Here is a 23,419-nt window from a genome sequence, read left to right as displayed (position 1 = left end):
GAGCCCACAAGGGACAGGAAGGTACCAAACATACAATTTAACTCAAGGAGCCTGTTTTCCATGCAGACCACCTGCTTATCTCCCAGGACTGTGGGGATATTCTATCATTTCTCTTCGGTACCTCATGTGACAGACCTTTCCTGCTGCTGCAGAGGTTCCTGCCAGTTTTGGGACATGCTCTGCAACCACATGCAGGTGCCACAGCAGGTCCTCACTCCATGTGAGCAGGCACGGAGAGCATCCATCTCCTCCAAAGCCACAGTGAGGGGCTACATGGGGATATCTGGATTGTGACTGCTTGGGGCCAGCTCCAGAGCCAGTCCTGGGGTAAAGACCGAATGGCTTCCCCGAACCTATACATCCCACATTGGCTTAAATGAAATGCAGAGGGAATTTCAGCCTCGGTTTTCCCCTGGCTAGGCTTGTGCTTGAGAGTGTTGTGCAGAAAAAGCTCAGGCTTCGATTTCCCAGTCCCAAACAGGTTAACATGATTATATTTTCATAAAAACATTCAAAAGTGCTTGGAATTCTTGGGGGACTTCTGTCTCTGAGGCTCTGAAAACTGTCAGGGTTCATTCTGCACCTCTTCAGGCATGGCCAGGCTGGCAGATTCCTGTCTCTGGGAGCTGCCTCCCTAAACCCATCATCAGCATTTTGGCCAGTGTCACTCCTGGGTGTGAACTTAGCCTTCCAGACTCAAGGCTTGGCTGCGGCTCTCCTTTTTCTATGTTTTCCCTCTCTCTCTTCTCTCCTTCCCACCTCTAATACTTACCCCCTTCCTCCATCAGGCGCTTTCTACCCTCTTCAACACCACTTTTCTTGCTTCTTGAACATGACTGTCACTCAAGATCATCATTCAGGACTCCCTGTTTTGAGCAGGACATCACAAGGCTCTCTGCCTTCACCCAGCACCTACAAGGTACCTGCACATTCACCGAGAGGGGATTCCTCTGCCTTAGAACCCCTCCAGGCTGATGTCCTCCAAACCTCACGCATTTTGTAAGCCACTGTGCATCAGAGGAATCCTGTAATAGCAAAAGCAGCAGCAAGCAAATTGATAACCCTGGAGGGTTCAATCTCAAAGCAGCAGTGGACTGCCTGCTGCCGTGCTCTGCCTGCAACTCCTCCGTAAGTTACCTTTATGGTTGAGAACAAAAGTTTTACTCCTATCAGCCCTGCTTAGTGGCTAGGCAACCTGTTCCCCCGTTCCTCTTACTCCCAAGCATTTTACTCCACCCCAGAGCACACCAGGTGATTCACAGAGCAGCTGCGTACTAGCCCCAACTATTTACAGTCTATAAAATTATTGTAGACATGACCCAGTAGAGCAGAGCCGTAAAAAGGGAAGAGCGAGAAAGCCCCAGGGACAGGGTGATACAACCAGTGATGTACTGCAGCTGCTGTATCCTGGTCAATCATGATTTATTACATATGGGCAGGATGGAAGAAATGAGTTTTAGGAGGCAGAATAAGGAAGAACATCAGAGGGTGCAATGAGTAGAGTTGGTTTGAGAGCTAAAAAGCTGTGCAGCTCATCTGAGATGTGGGACAGAGTCTGGCTTGTGTTGACTTTTATTTTTTATTTCTTTGTAGAGTCCCATAGAAATTCTGTGATGTGCCAGCACTCAGCACGAGGGGAGATGCTTGATGTATTCCTCACAGCAGCCTCAGGAAGTGATCTGATATACATCAGCCTGGCTGAAAAGGCGTTATGAATAACTCAGTAGGGAGTCAGTTTATTCTTAGGAGTGGTGAAATGACTGAAGTTATATCCCACAGAGGGAAACGCAGGACATTCTTATGGGCTCACTCCTTTTCTTCAAAAATAAAACACAATAGAAACAATTTCCAATTTTGAGAGAGATCTATCATTAGCACTACTGTTGAGTTTGGCAAAGCCAACACAAGACTGTAATTAAGAATTAGGCCTTCTACAGCATGGGGCAATCAAAACACCCTTGCTCCTTCAGCTGCTTTCAGCAGTTTCAGCAGTGGATAAGAATCACAGGTACCTGGAAAGAGAACAGAAAGACAAGAAGTTACTTGGAATAGTGCAGGCTAGAAGATACGAGGGAAAACCACCCCTCTTGAACTTTCAACTACATTTCCCTTTCTTCCTAGCATCTCTAGAAGTAATGTGAGGTTTTACTGCATCGAGGCACAGGAAGCTGGCGGCATCTGCATGAGTGATGGTGGCAATGGCATTTGACCCAACCTGCGAGCAGGAAGCAGCTGTAGGGCACATCCCTACAAGGTGAGCCATGGTGTGAATTTACAGCATGTGGAAATAGCACTCCCCAGGCTGGTACTGCAGGGTCTGCCCAGAGCCACTTCTCCCTCCATCAAACTGAGGTACGTTACTCATGCCAGTCCTGGGACAAGAGTACACATCTGGCCAGCAAAATCATGCCCTATTTTGCCTCTTGATTACTTGTTTGTGCAGCTGGACACAAATTTACAGGCCTGGCCCTCCCATCCCATCTGCCCAGATGGGTGCTGTCCCCTGTATGCCCATGGATACTGCACTGGCCCACGCATGGTCCCAAACAATGCAGAGAGAAAAGTCACGGCTGGAGCCACCTGCATTGTATGTATATCCCCCTTTCCACCCCTCAAACAGATGAAGGCTTATCCAGTATGATAATTGAAGTCCTAGCTGATACCAGTACAGTAAGAAAGGAAATCGGGAGTAAAAATTCCCTGTTATTGGCAATATGCAGTCAGTACTTTAATATAACCCTTTGTTTAGCCTTGTCATGCAATTCCAGCAAATTATTCTAGTATCATCCTTCCAAACGCATTCAAAGGACACAGACGGGCTTGCACGGATATATATTCTGCACTGAGCCAAAACATGACTGTCTTACAGAAAATACACTGTGTATACAAGGACTGACACAAATATTTTCAGAAACCCATATATGATCAGGCATTACTGAGGACAGAGGAAAGCAGCAGACTCACCTCACTGTCAGAGCCAAGTGTCCTTCAGTGGGGAAAGTGACGAGCCCCCATGGCTTATGCAGCAACTGCTCCCAAGGGAATCTTTACAGATTTCCTGAGGAAGAAAACAAACAGCAACAGCCATTAGATAGTTTAATGACTGCAGCATTTCCACAGTCACCCTTAAACTGATTAAAGATCGTAAGTTTCAAACCTGGAGGTCTAACACAAGGCACCCAAATCTCTTTTTAGACAGTTCATTGGACCATCTTTCATTTTTAGTGCTACTGAGCAGCAGGTAGTCAGCTTTTCTCAAAACTAAACCTCCTTTTCAGATGCCTACAAGGGGACAGAGATGCTTATTTATTAAGTTTCAAGACTGCTTAGACAACACCAGCCTAGGCTTCCTTTTGCTGGTCTCTGAAGTCTCTTGTATTTGTCAAATGCCACATGAGCACATTTTGAAGCAAAACCACTACAAATCCACCTCACTGGGAGGCTCCCATCACAGTATCCTTGCTTTCTATTAGCAGTAACACTACAAAGATGCCTGCTTGCCTATGTTTGCCTAAGCAAACAGCATCAGAATACACTGTAAAACATTGCTAAAAAAAAGAAAAAAACCCGAACACTTATTTGCCTCTACAGCACATCCACCAATAAACAAGAAAGTGCTGCCACAAGAGCTGTGCTATGTCTGACCTCACTTCCTTCATGCTTGTTCATAAACGTGGCTGATAATCTTAACCCAGTTAGTTGCCAGAGCTAATACAGAGCAGTAAAATCATAACGAAAGATGACATAGCTATGAGACGAGTGGTGGGGAGCTGGTAAGGCTACACAGCGGAGGTTGAGATGGACACCAGCTTGTGAGTATTGTCTCCACCTCCTTTTCTTCACCAGCTGGTGCTTCTTGGTGGTTTGAGCGTGGAGAGGAAAGATGAAAGGCAAGCTATGCACCAGCGTACGTACCCCGTGCCCAGCAAGCCCCTGTCTGCAGCTGCACAGCAGCAGCATGCCAGCTCTGCTCAGCCTGGATGACCCAGCACCTTCACCGCAGGCACAGCGAGCAGCACTCCTAAGTGAGCATGGCTGGTGTGGGCCATCTGATGTCTTCATTTGCTGAGCTAGAAAAAAAAAAAAAAAAAAAAAAAAAAAAAAAAGAATAAAGAGAGATGTAAACAAACCAGAAGGCAGGCAGTGGAGCAGCTAGCATCACCTTCTCAGTCTGATTTGAGAGGGTTTCTTCTTAAAACACAGGTTCTTCCACGCAGTCCTCTGATTTTGAGGGCAATTCTAAGGAAATGAGTAAATCTGCTTGCTTAGGCTGTGAGTAAAGATACCCTCACAGAGTGACATGAAATGACTTAGCAGGGAAGAGAGACTCATCCTGAGAGCTTTCAAAACACATCACAGATTAAGTGCTTGAACAGACACAAACACCAGCAGCACTATCTGCTGACCACTCACCTCCCAGACTCTGGACTTTATACAAACCTGATGGGGTAGGGTTCATGTCCCATGTTGCTTTGTAGGATGCAACTTTGCTATCACAGTCTTGATTTCACATTGGCTTCTTGGGTATCCTCTTCCACCCTGAGCATGACAGCATGGAGCAGGGAAGGAGCTCATGTGTGAAGGAGTTGCTGATGCACGTTCAAATCTGGTGCCTTCCCAAGGGGCCCTAAGCCTCCTGGCCAAGGAACCTCAGTGCATGCACAGATGCTGAAGGTAAACCCAGGTAGGTGCCGTCTGAGAAAACCCCTGTGAGCTGAGTGCGTCCTGCATGGTCCCTTGATCCGGACTTGCACGAAGCTACAGCACCAAAACTTCTACTGACCTCTAAGCAGTGGGCAAAAGTCCAAACCTTGCAAGCTGCTGAGAAATCTCACATTTCAGTGGTCACGCACCAGGTGACTCATGTGACTGGAGACACAAATGGTTTCCTGGTGCTGCAGCAACATGAGGAGTACAAAGCAAGAGAGGGAGCATTACTGGGGTGAAGCTGAGCAAGGCAGAGTGATTTAATTAAAGACGACCCCAGAGCTTCTCCTGTCATGCTCTTGAGGCAGACTTCATTTGCACAAAATCAAATGAATGTAAGTATACAGACTTCAGAGTTTTGATTAACGCTCCGAGAACCTGCATATCCACCATGGTACTCCAGTGTGTTATTCACCTCTGACATATCACTGACACAGGGGAGCGAAGAGAAATAGAGATCATCATTTCTGCTGACTACAAATGGGAAGGTTTTGCCACTGTGGCTCAGAAATAGCATCAACGGTGACTGATATAGTGCAGTTCCAAAAGGAACATTTTTAGGGGAAAAAGTTTAGCTATGAGCAAGAGGTATCATAGTCAAAGTATTTTTCCTACGGCATGACATTATCGATAAATGTGGTTCAGCCTGTGGAGCTTGAATTTATAATGCAGGTGGTTTGGGAACACCTAGAACTTAGCTTTGGGGAAAACAACTGCATTTCAACTGTTTGTTACATTAGTGCTCAGAACATTGCTGTGAACAGTTTCACTGTTGATTCTGAGAAATCCTACTTAATTTTAAATGTTTCTTTTAAATCTCTCCTCCCTCCCACACACAGATATTTTCAGTTTTCCCCACAGCTCTCAGAAAAAAAACCCCAACCATGTACCAGTTCTTTCACACTCCCCTCACTGAGATTCTGGTTTTATTTCAAACTTTCATGCATCAAGTGAAGAAAACCCAAGGATCTGAGCCTGTCAATGCAAGAGCAACAGGTCTGTGACCTGAGGGTATCTTTTTGCCCAGTGGCAAGTATCAATCCTACAATGAGGCCCAACTGTGAGACAAGTGGTACCCAGCATATTGTGCAAGGTCGTCTCCTGTATGTGTCCAAGACCTGTAGAAATGTCACATGTCAATCACTTGTGGAAATTGAAGGCACCCAGCCTTCCACCTTGGAGTACGAGTGATTGTCAGCACACACCTTGCAGCAAAGCTGGACAGGCAGTTTGCTGTAGCTCTCTGAAATCAAAACAGAATTCTCTTAAAGTTCAATAGGAATCAACGCCTAAACCTTTGCTCTGCCAGAAATAACTGGTTGAAAGAGCACTTTGTTGCCTTCCACTGTAAATCGAGCTCTTCGAAATAAAGGACAGTAGCTTATTTGGAGATGAGGAACGCTGCTGCTCTTTTTCCAAAGCTTTCTCACAGCAAGATTTATGGCACTGTACTTATTTATGGTTTCCTATTTATTCATTTTTTGTGACTCATTTTTTGTGGTACCTGTATTCATCACCAGTTTATGGGTACAGTCAGGGAATGCTACAGCTGGTCAGAGTTAAAAGGATACTGTGCCTAGCTGCTCACCAACTCACTCTGACAATATAAGCAGGATAGGAAACAGGTACAGGTGGAAAGACACCAGCAGATCTGACAGGCCTCTAACCTCCTCCCCCTCAGGTCATTTCCACCAGTGGATGTGAAGAACCAGCAGCTATAACATGTTAAGGTTAAAAAAGCTGCAGCTGGAAGAGCTCATCTGGCACCATGTTCCTGGCAAGCTGTAAATCACAGGAGAAGTTTGTGAAAAGGCTGGAAAGAGAATCCACATCTCCCAGTCCTCACTCCGGTGATTTCATCCTGGTGTTCTGGGTGATAAATGCAGCCATTAAGCACACTGTTAGCTTCCATGCTGTTGGATGGCAGTGCTGGCCAACAGCTCCACCCTGAAAAAAAAACAACCTTAATTAAACTGTAATAGTCCTCTAACCAGCTCAACCATTTTACAGTTACCTGATTCCACAGATACATGCTAAAATAGAGATGCCACTCAGGGTGTTGCATGTAGGCGATTTACATTGACTTCAGCTGAATGCTTCTTAATCTTTATAAAAATACATTGGACAAGTTAGCAGGTTAGATATGACCAGGGTATAAGTCTCATAGGCCAACGGTAGGGTTAACTTGCCAGCTGTTAGTGTTCCCAGCGTGCCTCGCTGAAACCACAGCCTGAGTTCAGGGCATGCAAGGCAGCTTTGGTGGTTCTCACCTCTTTCACAACATTTCAACAGAGAACCTTCCACCATGAAAACAACTTTTTTGCTCGCTTCACAAGACGCAGAAAGAGACAGCCCATTTCAGTTGTGGCCTTTTTCAGGCAGACCTCACACTAGAATCTCACTACAATTTTTTCACATCCTACAGCTAGTCATGAAACCAAAGTCATAAAAAAGAAAACAAACTATAAAAAAAAAGTGACACTATTTTGCAGAACAGCACACTTATGTCCCTCTTCATAGGACCTGAACACGACAGCTGCTTTCAGAGGTGAGTACCTAGGCTCCATGAAGTGTATTAAGCAACTCTAGTGCTTTCAGGCATTTCTTTTTATTCCTGCTCCAGCAGAAGGGCGATCTTGCCTCCCTCTAACGTCAGCTGTCCTTACGGAGAGTTTGAGCTGATCTGTTTGCTGGTGAATGGGAATAGTGGGTGCAGGGACACAAGGATGTCCCAAGGATCGTAACCTTCAGGAGAAAAGAGGGGAAACTGGCAGTGGCACTTGGCTTCAGGGGCACAATATGAGCAGGACAAATCTGCCAGAGTCCCTTTCTGCACCATCTGTAGATGAAAAAAGAGACTTTGGAAGAATTAAATACTTGATCTGGGTAACCTGATGAACTAGGGACAGAGCTAAAACTGAAATGCAGGAGTCTTCATTAGAAGCTTAGTTTTTAACAGCAGTTTTAACCTTGTTTTTGTGCTCTGCTACATGGACACAGTTTTGACTTGCCTTTTTGATATACAGCAGTTCATTCATAAAGGCAAGCAGCACATGAGTTTACTGAAAGAGGAGACAGATCAAATTCAGTGCCGTTAGGCCTTCACAGAGGAGCCCTCATACCTGCATAGAACACCATCGACTTCAAGGGGTCTCCAGACAGATCTGCAAGTCCTTCTGCTCAGATGCGACAGAAAGATCTGTGACTTGGTTTCTCACATCAGAATTGTAATGTTTTGGTAGTTTTAATGGAAGGAACAGAATGAAGAGAATTAGCTGTTATTACAGACAGTGTGGATGCCTTTGCTACTAAGAAGTGAAAAAAGATATTTACAGTAAAGGGTAAATAAAGTCATCAATCTCTGTGCCTGGTATTTTAAAATGCGAACGTGTAGATAACTATTGGCACAAATGTGAAAGACTAGGAACAATGCAATCAGGAAACACACAAACAACAATCATTATTTATGACCTTAGAAAATTGGATCTCACTTATCTAAATTAGAGCTCTAAGTCACTTCTGCTAGATGAGAATCTGCTATGTCACTTTTGCAGCATCTGCACAATAGATTTATCATTTTTTAATCAAAATGTGGCAAGAACACTTCTTTTGGGATCTTATCTTTCACGTTTGATACCAAGAAACTTTGTTTAGAGCTATTCTACATAGTTTGTGCAACCAGTTTCCAGTGGGTGGGTGAGGAGGGTATGGAGTTCAAGCAGAGATTTGGGAATGGTAACTGAAAAAACCAAAACCATCTCCTTGTTCTGCCTACTCATGCTTTTACCATATTTTCAGAGCTGTTCGTCTCCTCCTCCTGACTTCCAAAAATGCAATTCTTATTTCAAAAGCAAGTAAATTGGCACTTTAAGTCCCTTGAATTAGCCTGTTTCTTGTGTACAAGTATTACGTCACAGCCTTTTCATCTGCTGGAAGCTGGATTGCTTTCTTAAAACAGCTTCCTAAGGGAAGGAGGCATACGTGACCACACAGAGCAAGAGTTTGCTGCTAATAACTGTGGAAGATGTATTTGTACATATTTGGTCATATTTGCACAGTCCTATTTGACAGGGTGGCAGAAATATCAGAGATCTTGCAATGCCTAGTTTGCTAAACTAGGGTGTCCTGAGAGAAGAGAAAGTCATTCTTTGTCTTACATGGGAGACAAGCTGCAGTGCTGCCCATGTTATTCTCAAGGCAAAGAGGATATATAGGAGACAGTGCTTGAAAACTGCCCCAGTTACACTGTAGGACAAGACAAGCAGCCTGCAGCTGGCAGCTCACAACAGCTCATAACTGTCAGCAACAGTTGGCATAAGTAAATTGATTGAACCCACTCTCTGCCCAAGCAAATAAGGAGAAAAGCAGTTATTAATTTTAATTAATTATAAATTGTGACAAGCAAGGGCTAAGGAAAGCCATGGAAGGAGTCTTTGGAAAGATACAGAAAGACATATAACTTCTGAGGGAAGAAAAGGAGCCACTGAAGAAAGCAGAGGCATTACTGACCTCAAACAAAAACCAGGAGAGATTAAAGGATGGGCACCAGAACAAGAACCCTATGTATACTTTGAACTTAAAGCTGAACCCCCATGGACCTCTGAGTTCAGATTCCTGAGACTCCTGACTAATGAAATGTTATTGGCACCTAACATGTTCCTGCTCAGCTTTGTTTAGTAGTAAACTTATCTAGTTAAGCTTGTCTGTCAGAGGATAGACTAAGTTACTGGACAGCTCAGATGCTAACTACTCAGATTTATAACTTAGCACCAGCAGGAAGAAACCTAAATCCAAGATTGCAATCAACCACAAAACACAAGTCCTTAAAAAATAAAGCAGACTAAGTAATTTTCACGGCTTTTCAACTCACAAAACTAAACCTAAGACAAATCAGACAGAATTCAAGGCTTCAGGACCCTGGTCTCTACTTCATTCCACACCAAAACAACCCACAACAGAAAGTTTCAGTTGGGCAGATTTACTGAGAGCAGCAGCTCAGCACAGGTGCCTCCACAAACAGATGAACCCAGTGAAAAGCTCTGTTTGAGTGGTGCAAACCAACAGCTTGATGCCTTTCAGATCCTACATCAAGGCTCAGAAAAATCTTTCTTGCAGCCTGAAGGCAGTAAGAGAGATACTAAATGGTGTCTTATGGAACTGCTTTTAAATGATCGCTTTTCAGAACTTACCTGTATTTACTCAGTCCAGCAGCCTTCAGTAAGACATCACACAGGCTCCAGATTCTCTGTGCAACCCCAGCTCTGCACAACGTGGGCAGACAACACAATTCCCTTCTTTCTCTTGGGTGATGCACCTGCCTCAAGCCCTGTAGAGACAGATGCGTTTCCAGTGTCCATGGCTTACTGAAGGTCTCATCTGAGAGCCCTAGGAGCCACACAAATTCCAGTGGAAGCCCGAAAACAAGGAACACCAAACTGCTTTGAGAAGCCAACGTTAGCATGTGCAATCAGCTGAAAATCTGTCGGCAGCTCTACAGACACTGACAAAACCTGAGGAATGGCAGGTGCACAGATCTTTCTCAGGCTGTGTGCATGGCTAACCCCACTTCAGTATCCCAAAGCAGCAGTCCTGATCTGTTTAACATACGGATGTTAATAAAGCTGGCTCTGACGAGACTTTCGGCTGAGACTGCAACGACTGGGTATCAAAATGCCACTGTCTGGCATGGCTTGCCATCAGCCCCCAATATAACAATTAATTTTCTAATAAAAACTTTATTTTCATGAGGTGCAATGGGCAGGTAATGAGTCCTTTAGAACTTTTTTATTGTGTAGTATGAGTCATCCAGAAACGTTCAATATTCTACAGGTATTGATTCACTTAGCTTAACCCCTTCGAGCAGAGGAGTGAAAGACAGACACAGTAACTTGAGTTGATCCACACAAGAAAATCCAATGATTTAGTTCTGGCCATTAGATGAAAGCTCACCTTGTACCCAAAATGCACAAATTGCCAATGTTTGTAACAGAAAAGCCACTTACAGAGGAAAATTACATCAATTTGTCCAAGCGTACTGAACTATAAAAACAGCTCCCTAGAGAAAGATAAATAGAACAGTATTCTCTATTTTAAAAACACAACAAAAGGCAAACTGCAATGCAACTAGGCACAAGTCTATCAAATGCTGCTATCATGGGCAGTATTCACTCTATTTCAATTTGCATAACTGCTCACTGGAAAACATATCTTTGTTTCAAAGGTAGACTTCTTTTTATTAGTTAAGGACAATATTCTAAGTGCATCTTCCTTGACTTAACAGTGAATTGCAGTCTTCTAGGCAGACAAAACCCAATCAAGTGCATGCTACAAAAAAAACCAAAAACTCACCCTAAAACCATTATAATGTGAAAAATTAAAAACATTACAATGTAAAATTAAAAATGGAGCTTTGTTCACCTTTTTCTTGGCTGACCACTACAATGGAAAAATTGGATTATCAGGAGCACAAGTCTGGTTGTCAAAGTAACTTCTATTGTGCCTCCTGGAGCCATCCTGAACCCTGTTGTGTCCTTGTCCTCAGTAGCATTTTGCAGTAACTGATGAATTGCACTAAAATATATTCTAGGGACAGTTTTAAATATTGCTTTTCATTGTTACAACAGCTGTTTTCATTCTTCAATATTGTAACGAGGTTGACAGAACTTAAGATTCTTTTTGTAAATTTATCACATCTTAGTTTTCTCTTCATAGCATTGTCTTTTCTATTTCTCATTGTCTTTCCAATTTTCACCTCTTTAACACTGTTGTCCCTCTGCAACGACGAATGCAGAGCTACAATAATATCAGTGAAATCTCCTACCTCACTTTAAAACTTGTAGTGTTGTCAAGCCCAAGAATTGGTTTCCCACACGAGAGAAGCATCTACACGTAAAGAGTTCACAACATTTGCCTTGATTTTAGAACCTTAAAGATTTGCTCTTGTCAGTTTTACGCCATGGTCACAAGATGACTATTAACATATACCACATGAAACAGGCAGGGCTCCCAAACAATAACCTGGCTGGGGAACGCAGCCCAGCACCATGAGCATGGTAACTTAACCTGCTTTAGTGCAGCTCTTGGCATTCACCTGCTGCTACACTAGCAAACAGCACGGGAGTTCAGCTCCAGCTTTGTCAGTATGATACAGCCAAGCACAGCACAACTTCACCTGCTTTCCTTAAGCCAAACAAGGCCAGAACACCCCGACCCACAAAAAGGATACAGCAGCTGCTGCTGAAGTTGGTCAGGAGCACAGCTACCTAACAATTCTGAAAACCCTGGGTAGCCACTTTAAAAACCCTGATCTGCTAACTTCAGCCTCAAACAACGTGAAAACCTGTACATATAAACATAGCCTTTTACTTTATTTTCCATATACCTAGTGGATTTTTAGGCAAATATATTGCCTTGGATAATGTATTTCTACATGGTCTTCCGACGAACTGCATGGAGACAAGTTCAGGAATAAACTAATGTATCTCTCACTTAAATCCTAACAAGGCAGTGAGTTGTAAATGGTCTTCAGTTTGGTCTGGGCAACTGCAAACTTCTTCTCAATAGCAACCACACACATCAACAACCCTCTTTGCCAAGTGACATGTTATGTGCTCACAAAAAAATCTGCCCCTTCTCTTTTTAACTATGCCTCAAGACCATTTGTGACACACAAAAATGGGAGATCTATGCTACTGCTGCCTGTGTGCAACCAATTTTATAAATATTAAGCTGAATTTGAGGTCTTCAGCTCTCATAATCACAAGGTATCTTTCCTGGCAACTAAGAAAAAAAATTTAAAATAGTTTATCTTAGAGTTTGCAACCATGCCATCAGAAACTTTTCAGAGAATCAATCAAAAGCAGTAGCCTTGCAGAACTGCCATACTGGCCTTGTAATTTTTATGCCTTTATGTTTTAAACTTTTATGTTTAAATAAAGGTACCATTATCACAAATTCGGAGCAATTGTACAAATCGACTTTCTGTCATTAAGAAGTGGTTCACTGCAGAACCACCCAACTGCTGTTTGTCACGAAGGGACTGCTCCTTAATAAAAGGATACGGACAAAAATGTTTTAGAAATGTAAGACATGAAATTAATTATTTATTTTTAAATAAAAGACAAACATTCATGCCACATGATGAAGTCAACTAGTAATTTTCCCTACAGCTTTTCCTTTATTTTTAAGCTAGTCCCCAAAAAACTGTTAATGTTTGTCAACAGCCCATACTTTGGAGAAAAACCAGGTCTCTTGACTATCTGGACTGTAGACATTAATCCAGCCCGCACCTATTTGCTAATGACCCAATAGCAATTTTCTCATGTGATTCTTAGCAGGTCTTATGGTTTGTCCCTGCCACAGTTTGCTCAGCTGTATTATGAAACCTACAGTGCCTGGTACTGCCACAGACATGCTGTGAGATTTCATGTTTTGTGAGGGCCACTGACATCCTAAGAAAAGACATAGTATAGCAACTGCAAATCCTAACAGCAGTTTATGTATGTAAAAGGATGCAAAAGTGAAGCAGCACATGTACGGAGCTGCTGGCAATCAAAGGATGAATCTGATCCTACTGAAATGCTAAGAGCATTGCAAGTGACTTTAGCACAGCCAATTAACCTCAGATACTCATAAGGTCCCAATAAAGGAAGTGCAAAGATCCCTCAAAGACTTAACTCCATGTTCATGGGAAGCATGGAAGACTAACAGTTTCCTCTGGCTTCTGGGCTCAGAAATCCTCCAGACCAGACTGGTACCTCTTCAGTAATGGCCCCTCTTTCAGTGTCACCTCACAACAATGAGATTGCAAGGACTAGTCCTGAGCAGCATACCTTCTGAAAGCATAGGCGATCCACGATGTGTTGGTGCTTACAGATGTTAACATCAGGTAAGGCTGTCACTAAAAGACACAGGGTCTCATATGGTAGATTAAAATAATTAGCTCTGGGGCTTTGGTAGTCTTGAGGGTGCGTTGTTTACATGAAGGTACGTGACCACACAGGGCTGAAAACAAGAGTGCAGTTCTTGATTTGCAAGTGTCTAGAAGCACCAAGAAGGATTAGAGCCCATTTCTAGTGGGCATACTGCAAGCACAAACCTCACCCCCTGACCTTCTGCACTGATCTAAGGTGGCATTGACCACAGCAAAAGGATGCACTGAAAGGGAAAGCAGCCTGGGTGACAATGGACAATTACAGAAACATGAGGCTGCAGATATTAACCATGTGTATTTATAGATTTCTTAGTTCAAGCAAACATAATTATCCGCTCACCAACACACCATCTACCCCACCTGTATCATTTGCTTTGTCCCATTACCCTTCCTAAACTCTTTAAGAAATATTTCTTTTCAGAGGGAACTGGGTTGAGCAATGTACCTGTCAGTTGATTAGACAGAATGGGAAATGAGCATTCAAGTACCACACAGGCAGAAAGGGCAAAATTCCAGCAATGGAACAGGCAACATCTTCCTGTTTCATCATACTTCACTCGCGTGCCCAGGAAGAAAACATGAAAGACAGTCTAGACTTCCATGAATGTAGTACCTATAGGCTGTCCTTAAAAAAAACCAAAACAGGTACGCACACAAAAAGAGAGAAAATATTATTGTTGTTGGGCTGTCAAGGCCAAAAAAAGCAGACCTTGGAGACAACTACTATCCTTAGTGATGATCCATGTTAGAATTAACATAGTTCCCAAAGGGAAAACTAGAAAAACAGGTGAAGCTTTCCATTTTTTTTTTCAAAGAAAGGAATAAAATATTTTTGATTCTTTTGACTACTAATTCTCAGCAGTCGTTATAGTATTTCTTATGATTACTTTGACTCTTATTATGATTCAAGACCTTGAAGTCTAGGACACAGAATAGGTGCCAAAAAGATTTTTTTTATCAATCAAAAAGCAAACCACACACACATACACAGAAGTCAATTTGTATCGCTTCTCAGTTTTGTATCACTATTAATTTATAGTAGTCATCTGAGATACTCGGGCATTTTAACAAAGGTCTGCTTTACAGATTTAATGCAAGCAGACACTATGGAGCCCTAACAGAGAAGGAAGGCTGAGGTGGGAGGAGGTAAGAGAGGACAAGGCTGGAAATATAGCTGATGCCTCTGCCCAGAGAAATGGAACAAGGTAAGTTCATTTGAGATGCTAATAACTGGTTGTTATTTCCACACTGAAAACGTTTGAGAAACCTACCTGAAACCAGACAGCAGCATCACTGTCTGTCTTCAAGCACTGTATGCCAGTGAAATGCGTGTGCCTGCGTACACATACGTTTATCCCTGACTGGGGGATCCTGGGTCTACTCTCAGCTCTGCTGCCTGCTTGTTAAACTTGGTCAACACCGTTAAACCTACATTCTCAAACGCAGGTACGTTTGTATTTAGGCACTGAAGCTTGAAAACTCCGGTTTCCCTTTCTGTCCATCTGATTTCTGCAACAGTATCATGGGAGAAATTAGTTACCTACTGCAAAGGGAAGAGCCAAAATTAATTCAACTGTTCCTCACTTTAATGTTCCTCACTTTCAATATTATCCTAAACAACATAACTGGCATAAACAGCATCACTCTAAATTACTGTTTTCTGTTAGGGCATGAACAATCTTGGTTTAAAAACCAAGCTTTTCAAGCCAAGTGGTTTTGTAAGTGACTCCAGATGCCAACAGCTTGCTATTTAAGTATGAAATAAGTAATAACTATCAGAGAAGGACACAATGCCTCCTTCCCACTTCAGCTGCATTTTACAAGTTACCTTTTGAAAAGCACTCAGTGAGTTACTGCCAATAAGACACTCCACCATAGTTTCTCACTGTGATGGCTGCTCCACACTCATGTAAGAGAGGGAATTGTGTAAGAGAGGGAAGTTTTCCTTTTTCTCATGGTGCTGTGGCCTCAGCAGACTGGTCCTGGTCAAAGTTAATAACAGTAGCTCAAGTTTGCAGGGATCAGAGTACACGGGAACCTCAAGCCTGGTGAGCTGCGGCATGTAGAGAGCTATTTACAAGCCACCCCTGAGCACACATAGTCAAGACAGGTCAATCCAGCCAGCGAAGAGTCATGATCTTCACATTCCAGATGGCAAACACAAAAGGGGCAAAAAGGCATGCAGTTTTAATTCATAGCCACTAATTAAAGAAAGCGATACAGTTCCACAGGAAAGAAAAAAAAAGAAAAAAAAAGTACAGCTTTAGATGTTTGCAAAGACTGGAGAGGCAAGCCACAAGCCAAAACACTTGTGTCTTCTACTCCTCTTCAAAGAAATAGTCAGCTTATTTGCTGCATTACTGTTCCTTCTAAGTCAATGTTCTGTTTAAGTTGCACTTGGAGTTCTGCTTCATAATTCTGTTTTTTTATGATGCCACCTTCTAAGTTTAAGATTAAGATTTAAGCTAATAATTTCATTCAAATGTAGTGTTTTAGTGAGTTGGTCTCACCCTTAGAAGTCCTCCCTCCACCATTAAGACAAGCCATGAATCACTGGAGAGTTATTAATTACCAAAACCCACTCAAACTTTACAAGGACCAGTGCAAGAAGTTTCTTAAACATACCCACTTTAACTCTTGTAAAAATGACTTCGCATTCTTATCTCCAAGGTGACTTACAAAAATGTCCGAGTCAATAGAAAAATCTGTTATTAAAGCAGATTTAGACCATAACAATAAATATATGCTTAAAACACAACATACTTTTTATTGGTATAATTTTCTGACTTGCATCTTCTGAGAGCCTTCAGAAGACACAGAAGCTACAAACTTCATATGAAGTGAAATTAAAAGCTGTCTGACATAACAGTGACTAACACTGGTGAAGACAGACAACATCAAGTACCACCTGAATATCCAGGTGATATCAAATATACTTACAGTCTTGCTTATTCATTTAGTGTTTACAAAAATACTTCTCTAGGGATGTGTTTTATACAATTATTCTTTCAATATAGAGAATAAAGCCAGCCTAAATCAATAGACAATGAGAAGCAATCAAGAGGCAATGTGGAATACATTCTTAAAACAAGATCAACTTGATTGTTTTAATGTTCAAACACTGAAATACGGGGGCATTGAGAAGGCAATGGGAACTGCAGGCTCTCTTAACAAGAAAGCTGAAGCAATTTAAACACATTTTTTAAAAAAACAACAAAAAAACAAGAGGTGGATTTTGAAATCTGGAACCAAAGAGGTTACCTAATAAGTCAGACTCTTACTGTCTGAACTGAAAGATACAATGATTTGCTTACTGCTTCTCAATTCTCAGTGATGACCTTAGAAGTGCACCCAGCATTTTATTTTTTTTTTTTATAAATTTTGAAATTGAAAGCAATTCAATAAAGCCATTAAAACACTGATGTGAGAAAGCTTAGGGACATTTTAATATTATTGTACTTGCATATTATACTACTTGAGAGAAGTTAGAGGATGTCTTTTCAACTTTAAACCTTTGCTGTTTCCTCACTTTTGCTAGGTTAATTGTAGAGGAATCTTAGTGGCATCCATGTGGGAAAGGCCGAGGAAAAAAGTATTCCCTCAGGGCAGTATAAATGTGCTAGGAAAAATACTAACATTAATTAAAGCATCAGAAACCAGGTAATTTTAAAAAGCCTGCTCAGCCCAGGATTTTCTACCACTTGATTAAAAAGAAAATGCTCCCAGCTTTAGTCTATTATTAATTTTTCTTTCCCAATTCTTGAGGGCAAAGAAGACAGAAAGCAGAAGAATGTGGTAAAGAAAAAGTCTAGGCTAGACAATCCCTTAAGGCAAAGGCATAAAGTTTCAAGTTCAATATACTAAACCCACAAAATGACATAGCTAAATTCTGCCCTCAAATGCCAACAGCAAACAGCATTTTAATGAGAAATAGATGGATATACACGAACCAAGTTCAACAACTGCAAGTTCTCAAGAGCAAATACTGACCCACATGTTTTCTCATTTTACAAGTCCTTCCACATGGCTGTCTCCAAGGCACATCTGCACAAACCATGGAGTTAGCACATCTTACCAGGTTACCACCTGCCAGCCTCACAGTAACTGAGTGTGCATGCTGAAGCTTGTCCCAGCTGCAAAGTAAAACAGGTTAATTTACATCACGTGCACTACATTAATTTGCTATACTCTGCAAGAAAGAAAGGCAGGAGCCTGCACACAGTCAGTTATTTCAGCTGACTGGCTGTAGCTTTACAAGATGTGCAAACTCTATTGCTGGTGATCAGGCAACTATATCCCTACTCCGTAAAAGGATAAAAGATGAACAAAAGCTTGAATGCTTAGATTATCAGCTGTCCAAACCTGCAGGCAAAGAGCATCACTGAAATCCAGGAACTTTTAGTTGTAGTACAGCAGGAAAGCACGGTCACTGTACAGTAGGAGTCAGAAAGCAACCTTTGACATAAGCTCACATATCAATACATATTGAATCTAGAACAGGCAGGCAAAGATAACAAACTTTAAAACCCTTATCAAATATACCGAACTGCAGTATTATTACAGCACTGTATTCCCATATGAGGAATGGAGGCTGAACCAGGCAGATTTTGATATCTGCAGTTAGATGAAGGATGTTTCTCCAAGGAAACAATACTGTAGTAGCACTAAATTTTAACTTTCTCAGTGAGTTTAGTCACTGGTATCTTTTTAAATGATTTTTTTTTTTGTTTTGTTTCATTTCCAAAGCTCAGGTGATCATAAAAAATTAAATGCCAAACTAGACCCTGTTCTTTGGAAACAAATGCTGTTAGTGCCAGCACTTCATGTTTCTATAAACTAGTTTCATCACTCAAACTGTAAGATTTTTCCCCACAGAATACTGTAACAAGTTAATTTACAAGCATTTATATGCATCTTTGAATATCACATGTTATCACAGATTTGACTAAGACACATGGCTAAGCCTGTACACACACAGGAGGCCTTTGAAGTGTGCAACTACCCTACCAAAACAGAGGTTAAACCTAGCCTTGCCCAAACCTTCTCAAATGCACAAACTAAGCCAAAACAGTGCTAAAAGCCCTGATGGCGAGATGTATCTGTGATCTGCCCTGACACACAACAGCAGAAGCTTGCAATTGATGTGAAACAATGCCCTCCCTATTGCTCAGGGTGAGCAGGTAACAAGACACTTCACCTGCTCTCTTAGTGCTGAGCTCAGCCAGGACACAGAAAATATTTTAAAGCGCTAAGACTGAAGTACAATATATCAATCACTACTAATAAAATTAAGGTGTCCACTTCTTGCAATACAGTTCCTGCATTCTCTTAATTTCTCTCCCTGATGGCCTCTTGTTTCCACTTCCCTGCCTCTGCTTAACATCACACTGACCTCTGCTCCCTGCATCCTAGCTGGATGAGCTGGGCCAGCCTGTCACAGCTGAAGCAGACTGAAATCAGCTATTCTGCATTTACCAGCAAAAAAGTTGCAAATTTTTTTGAAGTGTCATCATTTTTACTGCAACAAATTTCTCAGGATTTCAGAAAACAAGTCTGATATTTTTAAATTTCTCTGAGCATAGCTGGATCCAGCTGTACTTTACTTTTTGAAACATACAGGCAAAATGTGAACAGGGTGCAACAGAAGGCTGATTTAATCTGTGCTGGGTGGTTGATTCCTTCTGAAGAAGAATCTAATGCATTAGACCTCTCAAACGCTGCAGGGTAAGCTGTTAAGTTTCCTTGCCAGGCACTGAGTTATTTCCTTAGGATAAAAGACCCTTTTCCCCTTTCACTCTGTCATGGTTTAGCCCTCCTTGTGTCTTAAAAACGCGTAAGAAATACACCTCCCAGTCCCCACTTTGTAAACCCTCTGAGGTAGGTTAAGACAGGTTACTTACCCTTCTGCCTGGCTCTCTTCTGACATATAAATGCTTTCACAGAAACGTGATGGTATGATAGCAATTTGTGCAACGTTATTTCTCTGGCTACTCTCAGTGCTACTTAAGACAGGCTTGTGGAACGCTGGTGAGAAACACAGTCAGTGAATTGGTACCCAATTCTTCACCACCCCACCCCACCCCCCTCCAGTAAGTGAAGAAAATGTGTAGGATAGAAAAGGAGGGGGAGGGAAAATTAGTAATTTATAACATGACAGCACTATATAATCTTGAAAAAAGGATGCATGGTTGTAACTACAGATTAACTACACTCTTTACAGGTACCAAGGCTTTCTATCTTGTTACCACTGAGTCAAAATAACTCCCTTAGGCTAAAATAAACAACAAACCCCAAGGGGTGTGTGTGTGTGAGTGAATCAACTGCCAAGAACTACTGCCAAAGAAAGTTTCCAAAGCAAAAGTACTGCTAATTTTGTATTTAAATAAAGGATACCCTCCCTCAACAGCCTGTTGAACCAGAAACTACCCATAATATCCAGTTCCACAGCTCTGCTTGGCACAGCTATGAATCAACAAGCATAAACAGCAATCCTTGCTGAATCTGGCTCACGACAAAACCTGTATCAGCTCTGTACTAAAAATAATCATGTGAGCTACATCTGAACACTGAGAATTTATGAAACACAAACTTCAGACCCTTAAAATCCCTTGAAATTCTCAGGGGGTCAAAGTACTTGTAAAGTTAAAGGCTTTGTTGCTAATGTACCAAAACACATTTTGGAGTTCAGGAACATGCCAATTCAGTTCAAGAAATACACGTGAAAAACAGATTTTAAACCTAAAGATATTGAGACTGCATTCCTAACTTTCCCCAACTATATTCCTTTGAAGAACATATATACTTGCGTTGATTTTTTTTTTCTCCAGAAAGCTGACAGCTATCTTAAGCTGACTGCTTAAAATAGCTGTCAGCTTTTTTAAGTCATTAATTCCACTGGAGTTATTTCTCTTCAAGAATACTAGTAAATGTAATTGACAATGGGCAAATCTGCTGTTAATGGATGTTTCGCATATTTAAGAAAAAAGTCCATGTTTATGCATTGCAAGTGTGGGGCTTTTTTTTTTTTTTTTAACATGATTTTAATTCTACAACTGAATAGTCAATGCTTACAAACCACTGACCAAAGCTTTTCAACATGCGAGTATTTTACACCTATTTTGGATGGCTTGGTGTCCCTAGCTCAGTGGGTTTTCTGGGTGCTATTTGGCAGACATCAGGAGCGTGATGTCTCTCAGGAGAGGTTACCTGGGAAGGAGAGGCCATGGAAAGTTCCCATTTCTCAGCCACAACCTTAAGATTCAATTCCAGGGCTCCACATCACAGGTCTGCCGCGCAGCTGCTGGTGCCTAAGAACTGCCCAGTAACTACTAGGAAGAGCCTAGTAGCACTGTAGTAACTGCCTGGTAACTACTAGTAACAGCTTTGTGTCTACCTAGTAGCTAACTACCGGTAGCTGCAGACCTCTCCCCTCACCCTGGGTGGCCCCAGCACTGCCGCACCCCCCCACCCCCCCCTGCTGCTGCTGGAGTGCAAACTGGCCCCACACATCCCCCCTCCCCAGGGCCCAGCTCCCCTCAGCCCCCCTCACACCCACCCCCAGGAGAGCCAACACTCCCATTTGCCCCAGATTTTCCCCACTGTCACCTCGGAAAGGGGTTTCATCCGGAGGCAGGGCCCACCCTGCAGGTGATGATAATTAACATTTATAATGACAGTCTGAGGAGCACCTGCCTAGGACAGGGCTCTTACTACTCTTCTTTTCCTTTTTTCTCTCTAATTCACGTCTCGTCTGAGTACTGCTCCCTACAGTCCAAGGCTGCGGCGATTAAATTTGATTACATTCTGCTTTGGATAATTATTTAGAGGGCAGTAGAGGGTGCTGTTTGTTCTCCTGTGCGGAGGATGGGGCCACCGGCCCTTCCAGCCCAGTGTCCAGGCAGACCCCGAGCACGGAATCGCGTGCTGTGTCGGGGTCAGCCTTGCTCCCCGCTCCACAACTGGTACCTCTCCAGCTGGCTTTGAAATTCAGTGTTCCCGAGGTTTGAAAGTAGGTTTACTGCTCCAAATACATACTTAAAAAGCAGGAATCTCTCTCACCCAGCCTCTCTTGGTCCTTTCCAACTTTCCCGGGGGGGGGGGGGGTGTTTATCTTTTTTTCCAAATCGACGGGCTTACCACTGTATTTTGACACACAGCTGGGTCTGAGACCGTGGTCCGGTGGTACCAGGGATGTGATACGCAGCCGGATGGCTCAGCTCCTCCTGTGCTGCTCGGCTGAGCACACACCACTGTGGCATCCACCGGGCTGGAAGGGGAGAAGTGAGACTGTTGTTACACTCTTATCAGCCAAAATGCCGGGGGTGGGGTGGGGGGTGTGTGTTTGTGACCTGAAAGGGTGAGGAGTGGATTGTAGTGGGTATACCACAGCTGCCTGCCCATGCAGAGACCTGGTCTCTTGTAACTCTGTCCTAGAAGGACTTTGAACTGTTGGTTTTAGTTGGCTACTAGGAAAAGAGATACTCTTTGTTATAATTACATTATTTGTTATCCTATCCTATTCTGTTCTATAGTCTTTGTTATCTGGGGATCAGAAACAGTGTTTAGTGTGATTAATGACAGTCCAAATTGTGTCTTTTTTTTCCTAAAAAAATTAGCACTTAATTTTGAGGTGCTGAAGTACTGCTGGCAAAAATATGTATCTAAAAGGCACTTAATGTGTAACAGGTGAGATCAGAGCATCCTGACATCATGGATCACAGCAGCAGAGCATTGCAATTAAAATTGTGATTGATTGTAATAGTAATATTGTAATAAAATTGTAATAAGGTCCCACTACAGAGGCTAATTTCCTGTAGTGACTTTTCTATGCTGCGCAGTGTAAACACTGGGAGGTTTGTGCTGATGGCTCTGTGATGGCTCTGGCCTGCCTCAGGACAAGTGGAAGTGTCTGGTTGTTTGGGGAAGATTGTTCATAATCACATGAGCACCCGGATCACACTGAATTTATGGAGTTTGTGCTTGGCACACGCGAGCAAACTATAACACAGGATATTTGTGCTGAAGCATGATACCATACTTCATTAGCACGCAAGGAATATTGCCAGAAGCTTTTAGCAGAAGATGCTGAGCAGTCCTGTGTTGTCATCTTCTCCTCAAATGCAGTGCTGTTTCAAAGATGTTTAGTGCATCCAAAATAGTATGAGTATGCAAGATGTCCTGCTTGCTTCTGTAGCCTGTGCTGAACCAGTGCTGTCCTTCCAACTCCTCCTATGCTGCTCCGTGCACACGCTGCTGTTGGCATTTGGGAACTGACCCCAGTTTTTCAGGCTCCAGTGGTGACAGGGGATGCTGAGAATTTCAAGGCATGTGTTTCACTGTTATCTCTGCCTCTAAATATGCTGTCCATCTCCTAGAGGGTAAAAATAAAGCAGCATTGTTCAATTTCTGGAAAAAAACAGATGACAGTGGAAGGGGTCAGAAATATGCATACCAGCCTTCCCTGTCCCACTGTCTCAGCTGTTGCTTCCTGAGAGACAGAAGCATGTGGTTGCTAAAAATACCCTGCAAAGAGAATACATTCTCTCTCCAGCGGGAGAGTATAAATTAATCCAAGTCATAACATATACAACTGCTTGTGGCTGGGAGAAACAATTCCAAAAGTGCCTTTTGGAGTGGAGTTTCTTAACCATAGGATCATAGAACCATTTAGGTTGGAAAAGACCTTTAAGATCATCGAGTCTGAAGCAGAAGTCCCAGCCCTGTGCCTTCCCTGCATAGGTCGGCAACACCGAGCAGAGCCTCCTGCCTCTCCTGCTCCCA

General features: G+C 42.5%; 1 protein-coding gene and 1 long non-coding RNA gene across 11 annotated transcripts in view; one reads left to right on the top strand and one right to left on the bottom strand.

The window, feature by feature from the left end:
- Nucleotides 1-1,554: 1,554 nt before the first annotated feature.
- Nucleotides 1,555-22,050, bottom strand: LOC308069069. Of its 10 annotated transcripts, none has more exons than XR_013930263.1 (6): nt 21,988-22,050; nt 21,776-21,905; nt 4,441-10,033; nt 3,916-4,070; nt 2,965-3,058; nt 1,555-2,012 (listed from the first exon to the last, which is right to left on the bottom strand). It is a non-coding gene; the product is annotated as an uncharacterized lncRNA (long non-coding RNA). The 10 variants fall into 10 exon arrangements; XR_013930266.1 differs by lacking the exon at nt 21,988-22,050 and having other exon boundaries at nt 4,441-6,654; nt 7,830-10,033; nt 21,776-21,964; XR_013930267.1 differs by lacking the exon at nt 21,988-22,050 and having other exon boundaries at nt 4,441-6,654; nt 9,897-10,033; nt 21,776-21,962.
- SMYD1 (SET and MYND domain containing 1) overlaps nt 7,147-23,419 on the top strand; it is a 43,483-nt gene continuing 27,210 nt past the window's right edge. Inside the window, exon 1 of the mRNA XM_080400228.1 lies at nt 7,147-7,255. Coding sequence (XP_080256354.1) covers nt 7,212-7,255 — 44 coding nt within the window. The 5' untranslated portion in view covers nt 7,147-7,211. The remainder of the gene's footprint in view (nt 7,256-23,419) is intronic.

The sequence above is a fragment of the Falco punctatus genome (genome assembly GCF_963210335.1).
Source record: "Falco punctatus genome assembly, chromosome: 1".
Classification (NCBI taxonomy): Eukaryota; Metazoa; Chordata; class Aves; order Falconiformes; family Falconidae; genus Falco; species Falco punctatus.
The sequence above is the reverse complement of the archived record's forward strand: the minus strand, read 5'-3'. Positions and strand labels throughout refer to the sequence as shown.